The sequence below is a fragment of the Lolium rigidum genome, chromosome 5 (genome assembly GCF_022539505.1).
Source record: "Lolium rigidum isolate FL_2022 chromosome 5, APGP_CSIRO_Lrig_0.1, whole genome shotgun sequence".
In the NCBI taxonomy this organism is placed as follows: Eukaryota; Viridiplantae; Streptophyta; class Magnoliopsida; order Poales; family Poaceae; genus Lolium; species Lolium rigidum.
Window position 1 is genome coordinate 122,361,446 of NC_061512.1, and position 6,952 is coordinate 122,368,397.

At 43.8% G+C, this 6,952-nt stretch overlaps 1 protein-coding gene across 1 annotated transcript; it reads right to left on the reverse strand.

The window, feature by feature from the left end:
• Positions 1-872: 872 nt before the first annotated feature.
• LOC124653715 (bifunctional bis(5'-adenosyl)-triphosphatase/adenylylsulfatase FHIT-like) lies at positions 873-3,227 on the reverse strand. Its single transcript, XM_047192780.1, has 4 exons — positions 3,050-3,227; positions 1,686-1,832; positions 1,309-1,407; positions 873-1,229 (listed from the first exon to the last, which is right to left on the reverse strand). Exons 1-4 carry the CDS (start codon positions 3,158-3,160, stop codon positions 1,113-1,115), a joined length of 474 nt encoding a protein of 157 aa, XP_047048736.1. The 5' UTR covers positions 3,161-3,227; the 3' UTR covers positions 873-1,112.
• Between the last annotated feature and the right edge of the window lie 3,725 nt (positions 3,228-6,952).

A 6,952-nucleotide genomic window follows, 5' to 3' on the forward strand; every position in this document is an offset into this window, starting at 1 on the left:
CCAAAGCACAAACTGAAAATGTTTAGTCGTCTTGGGGAATAAAACTTTGGTCCATCAGCAAAGAAACCACATACAACTCTTCCAGTCCCTATCAAGAATATGTTGAACTGAGTATACGAATTCTGTTTTGACAACGTTGTGCAAACTATCAGCTAAGCTGCGATTTTTCTTAGGCTTTAAACGGGGCAGGCTTTTCCTACCTAAATAAACTATGGGCAGGTGCGTTACAAACCCCTTAATGCGCTTTCCCAAGTAATATCAAGAAAAATTGCCTTTAGTCCACTTAATAATATAATAATAGTATGGGCAATGTGAAGCCAAGATGCAAACTGAAAATAATGATGCTTCCAGTTGGTTGATATTGATTGGGAAGCCAGTTTACAAGTGAAACTCTTTGTATACCGTTAGCATAAATCTGCAGGACGCCTAGTTCAATGTCTTCCACATTTTCAAAGATTATATTAGACACTACCGCGCTAGATCTGTTGTTTGTACTTATTGTTACCACTGATACCAGCCGACTTCATCATTTGTGGCATAATCACAAAAAGTAGAACAAATAATGCTTCCGGGTCAACAAGCAAAACAACTAATGCTCCATGCCTACTTACCAAGCAATGGAAAGTCTAATACTTAGTATAATTTCTGTTAAATACCTAGCCACTAGCTTGTGTATCTCATAAATAAATACTCTACTGTAAATTGTAGTAAGAATACTTTTTCGCATTCTTGCAGGATTCAGAGACTTGCAAACTACCAAATGATTTAAGGCTTGAAGCCTTTGCCTTTTTTTCATGCCTGCTCAGCATCAATGGACCATCAATATCCATAAGGCAACAAGTAATGAATGTCTAACCTAAAAAAGGTATCCATTCAGTACAGACCGAAATAAATAGTACATGTAAGCCATAAAAATATATATCTTCCAAGAGACAACTGTTATCCCACATAGCATACAAGTAACCCCCAACATTAGACTCATTAGTTTAGACTGCACATCACCATGTGGAAATAAATTATTTACTGCAATATTGCAGAAAAACATTCCTATAAGTTTTATTTAAGGGAAAGCACCAAGCGAGAAGTTACAGAATAGTTTCTATGAAATACGTCTAGGAGAAAAGAGCACGGTACTCGCTGGCCTCATGACTCATTTCTTCCATGGTTCTATCTTTTCTTTCGATGTCCAGATCAAGCTTTTCTTTCAATTCTTTCTCTCTCACATCAATCTATTACAAAAGAAAATGGTAAAGACATAGTGAAACATATTATACGAAATTATATAGATGCAAGATAGGGTCAACGAACCGCATCATATATTTCATCATTATTTTGAAAATCTCCTTTCTTCCTCGGGATCACATGGATGTGGACGTGCGGAACTGTTTGGCCAGATTGAGGACCATCCTGTACAAAATGCTATCAATAAGGAAATCCATTTTTTTCCTCCACAGGTTAAGGTAAAGGTGGACAAGATAATCAACTCAACATCAAGTTTGGAGTAAAAGACCAAAGGGGAGATATGGCAGACTGGCAGTGTAAGCGTAATTTGGATGATTAAGTTGATCTATTTTGTTCTGGATCCCAATAGCAAAATCAACGATGCATGCCCTTTAAAATTGGATGAACTAATTATATAATTTTGAAAGCATAAGCTATTCATGACATATATAGAGAGAGGTTACCTGAATTGTAAATGTAAGAGAAGATGCTTGGTGGTACTGCTCAAGCCGTACACCAACTTCCTTTGCAGTGACCCATAAATCAATAGTCTCGTCAGTACTTAGATCAGCAAAACGTTTCACTTCACGCTTGGGGCACACAAGGACATGTATGTTTTGTCAAGGAAAAAATTATCTAAAACCAAACATTAAAATGTAAGTAGATATTTTACTGTTTCAACTATGAAAAGTGTGAACCACGCGACAGAAAGGGGGTAGTGGATAACTATCTGTAGTTAAAGATATATACCATAGGTAGATGTATCTAATTGTAATTGTTGTATTATACATTTCCCACCTTTCATCGAGAAGCAAATCTTTTGGGTGAACTAGTCGGTGCATAAAGTGATGAAACACAAAATTAAAGACAATATGTCAAACTGCGATGTAATCAGCCTACCAGCAATAAAACGGTTCCAACAAGAGATGATTAACCATATTTAAATGAACCATTCACTTTTATGGATATATAACTCTAGGATAATTCTCCTGACATGCTTGATATTCATATTTCCACTAGCCATGCAATTTACAGATCTGTGGAAACTGAAAGAGGGGTATAGACCATATAATTTTCATTTTTTGACTCAGATCTTTGGTTTCTACTGTATGTGTTTGGACTTTGGACCATGGACCATGGACACCCTTTAAAATAAGCGAGAGCCAAAGTTTATGTACAGTCAATCAAGGAATGCAATTAGCATTTAATTGTAAATCTCAGTGATGACTTTGTCGAAATAAAGGATATGACCTGCAGAGTAAGATTGAGACCTCTTAATACAGAATATCACAAATATTATATGTGCAATGTATAGAATCGTGATCACAAGTAACTGCTATACTAACAATATGTACAAATTGTGTTGCAGGGAACAATATGTACAATATTAGTACTCCCTCTGGTTTAAAATAATTGCTCAAAAATGGATATATCTACACACTAAAACATGTCTAGGTACATTCATTTTTTGGCAATTATTTTGAACCAGAGGAAGTACCACACTTTCAAGGTTTGAATGTTGTGCCGAAGCTGCCCCTAGTAATTATGCAAGGAATATATGGCGAACATAATTATTAGTGATATGGTGCTTACATGGAAGAGGAAGAAATTAGTCAGGGTTACCGATAGTCACTCCACTTCACCATAGAGTTTGTTAAGAGAAATTATAACTACAAAATTGTGCTAGTGCTGGAAAGCTAATGAGTGATTTCTTATCTATTCCGTGAAATCTACTGGGATTCTAAGCTAGAGGTGGAGGACTCGTGGTGGACACAGTAAATTGAACACTAGAAACTAGGCAAGGGAAAGGGGGACAAGCATAGATATTACCAGGGAGGACAGGGCGGAGGTTGACCATGGCGTAGGAGAGGGCCGTGGCGTGGAAGACCTCCCTCGCATCGATCGTGTAGGGTCCGAACTTGTACGCCGACGCCTCCATCTCCGGCAACGGCGGCGGATGGAAGGAGGAGCCGAGGCGGTGGCCGGCGGCGCACGCGAGCTCAGGACGGAACAGATCCTGGGCAGCGGACTCGGCTTCGGTGACTTCACACAGCAAAGTCACGCTGTAGCATCTGTAGCAAGACCCTCAAACGGTAAACCGCGTATATTTGTTTGGAGCCTGCAGAAATCGCGATTTGAGGATTGGAAGACATTGGCGTACTATCAATTTAAATTTATAAATAAATTTCATAAGGGACAGACCATACATTATATTCGACAATTGATCTGTGCGTACGTACAAAAGCGATTCGAATTTGCATAAAATTTGACCTAAATCTAAGGAAGTCGACACGGCAAACTACATACTGAAATTCGGCTCCGGGATGCTCACCGGAGCCTCTTGCCATGGCGGCGACGCGGACGGAGATGTGGCAGTGGTTTCACTCGTCTTCGTTACTCACGAGGTTGCAGTAAACTTTTCCCTACTTCTTCGCCACCATGCGCCACTCCTTCGCCTTCTCCCCTCCGAGACACCTCGTCTCCCACACGAGCCCGAGGATGGTGGGGAGGTGATGGTCGTCGAGGAAGTCACCGTACGCAAAGTTGGATGCGTCCTCGAGCCTAGGGAGGATCCACGCGAGCTCCGCGTCCTCGACGTAGTCGCCGGAGCAAAAGAGGGCGTGCCCTCGACCTCCATCTTCACTGGCTGCGGTGGCACGCACAAAGTCGACGCAAAGGAGGCGGAAGAAGCAGAGCAGATGGCGGGGGAGGCGGGCATGCGGGAGAAGCTCGACTACCGCCGGTAGAACGCGGACGACGGCGCCAACCCGTGCTTCGTGTACCAGTACGAGCCACGGACGTGCGCCACGTTCAAACGCTTCTTCACGGCCTTCGATTTCTAGCCAGCGCCGTGCACGCTCGAGCTTCCGCCTCGCCTGCTCAAGCTTCCGTTGTGGCCAATCTGACCGCCCCTCGCCCGCTCGAGTCGTGTCCGGACACTATGACGGCATGGGGAGCTTGGATATACCAGTGGCGCGATCGATTGAGGTCGCCGGCGCCAGAATGCGAGTGGTCGATACGGCGGTGCGGCAATGGAAGTAGCGGTACCGCGCGAGGGTTTCGTCCCGCATCGATTGCTCCAAAAACGATATATACCGGTCGGTGCGAGCTACATGAGGTTATATTAAATGGCATGAAGCAAATCTACATGGAGTATGTTATCATCAACACAGTAACATCCTTACCTTCAGCCATTAGAGGTTTACAGCTCGGCTATTCTCACTTGCACAGTCAAGTGTCGTTGACCTAACCCGGCGTCTCCAAAATTCAGTCGATCCACCAGCCTAATGGATTTATGCAGTCGAACTCGAGCCAATTAAAAGGGATCGGAGGGAGTGAAGACCCATAAGACATACCTCTAAAATGTAATACTTTCATGTTGAATTATGTTTATGTTTTAGCGAGGTGCTCTTTGATGTACTTTTGTTCACTAAGACAAAATTAAATTGGTATAATGGCTCCACCGTGTATGAATGCACATTCGAACGTATGAAAAGGCGAACATTTAAGAACAAACCAAACTTAAGCACAGAAACATTTTCCTTGAACTCTTTGAACTTCTCTTCAACTGGCAATAATTGTTAAATTGGATAAACAAATTTATAAGGCCAATATAATACGAGTTTCTCAAATTGATGTGTTCTCCACGACCGCTCTCGTCATCCCTCTCCATATATGTATCACTACCATTGACAACACGAGGAGGAAAATGCTTCTTTACTTTGAGTTTTTTACTTCATGGATAGTCAAATTTAATCCTCTTTGGATGCCTTGGCTCTTGTGGTAACAATAAGAACCATTACCTATGGAGCTTAGGGAGCACACTCATAGTGATCACGAAATACATTGCATTCTATATGTTCTCAACCTTAACGACAATAGTCTCACGGTAGATGCGGTGCATGATATCATATCATAGATATGCAAAAGATTCTTCACGTTTCCACACACAACTCGTACGCCGATATAGAGATCCTCCAAGCAATCTTGGCCCCTAGCCATCTCATTCTCGTGAAAACTTATGCCTTGCGATTTGATATACCTAGGTCATCATAAGTAAGCAACAAAAAAAAAACTTCTTCCACATTGAGAGTTATGATAGATTGCTCTATTGCTTATTTTCATGTTGTTGTTCTTGCATATTGCTTCCTATTTCTAGCCCCTACAAACTAGTCCTAAAATCTCTCGTGTCAAGTAGGTCCAATGGATTGGTTTGAGAGATTTTGTTGAACTTGTGTGGGAAAAGGTTGAGTGCATAAATGTTGTGGGGTGCACATAGGTGGGTAGGAATATTGTTGGAATGGATAGCTATAGTTCGGTGGTTGTGGGAATGGTGGTGGATATGAGTACTTGTAAGGATTTTATGGTTGATGTGGTGAGGGGTAAGTGCAAATTTGGATTGTATTATGGGTACTAGGTTGACTGGTATATTGAGTTAGGTGGGTTTGAGGAGTGGTTGACTGGTATGTTGGTTTGGGTGGGTTGGAGGAGTGTGGAAGAGTGATATGGTGAATTCCAGAGCTTGTGATGGGTGTTGTGGATGCTAGTGTAGAAAAAATTTGGGAATTTTGCGTGTTTTCATGATGAAACAACGAGTGCAAGGTGGGAAGGTACGATGTGGAAGTTGTTGGTTCAAATTTCCTAATTTAGTTGGTCTGTTTCGTAAAAAGGTACCTTCTTTGAAAATTGCGCTCACTTGTGCGGATGGTGCACTAGACCGAGCTAGAGCCCCTAGGTGTAACGATAAATCCAGTTGCAAAATCATAGAAGTGAGTTACTAGGTATGTCGTCGACCAATTATTGTTGCAGGTCTAGCCATCTATTGAGCTTGAGCACCTTGCGAGGTAACCTTGTCGCGGTAGCTTTTTGCTCATGTGCTTGTGTCGCCTCCAAAAGTTTGGCCTTCTCGATCTCCTGACCCAATGCCTCCGACGAGCGTGTACGAACTTATGGCATGGCGAAGGAAAGCTTGCTCGATTTAAATTGATCTGATGGACACCTTGGTGTCCAACATATGAATGCGAATATGATGCCAAATAGGGATTTTGTGCTCGAAATAGTAACTCACAACGACAAATATTTTTTGGGGTCATCCAGACTTGCCTCTAAATACCAATTGTCAGTCGGCTCAGCCTGAGATGAGAACTCTCAATCCACTGCCCCTCTCTCCTCCACAGTAAACGGGCGAAAGGGAGGCGGCGAGTTTTCCTCCGTTCTCGGCCGGCGAGGCCGCAGGTCCCACAGTAAACGGGCGAAAGGGAGGCCGCGGGAGGAAGGGGGAACCCCGGTTTTTCGTTCCGGTGTTGTAGATAGGGCTAGGATAAGTGTGTCTCGCGGCGGCGCATCGATGGTTGCGGCGGCGGCGCGGAGAATAAGTTTCCCGGGATCTAAGCACCATCTCGGCGTCGTTGATAGCGGCGGCGAGGGATCTGTGGGAGATGGACTTTCGCTGTTCCGGAGCGGCGGCGGATCTAGAGTTCCCAGGAGTTGCTGGCGAGGCGGCGGCGGCAACAACTTTGTGGGATTTTGTTTCCTCGGTTTCGTCCTCGTCACGGTGGTGTCTGCTCCAGCGCCGTCGGGAAGCCGGTGGAAGATGTACAGGAGTCAGTTGCAGGGCAGCGTCGTCTTCAATGCAGGGCAAGTGGTGGTCGGCAGGCAGTTCGTCTGGTCTCTCTCCGCCATGGCGGATACGGACGGTCGAGCTGGGATTGGAAGGAGTACCGAGGATCAC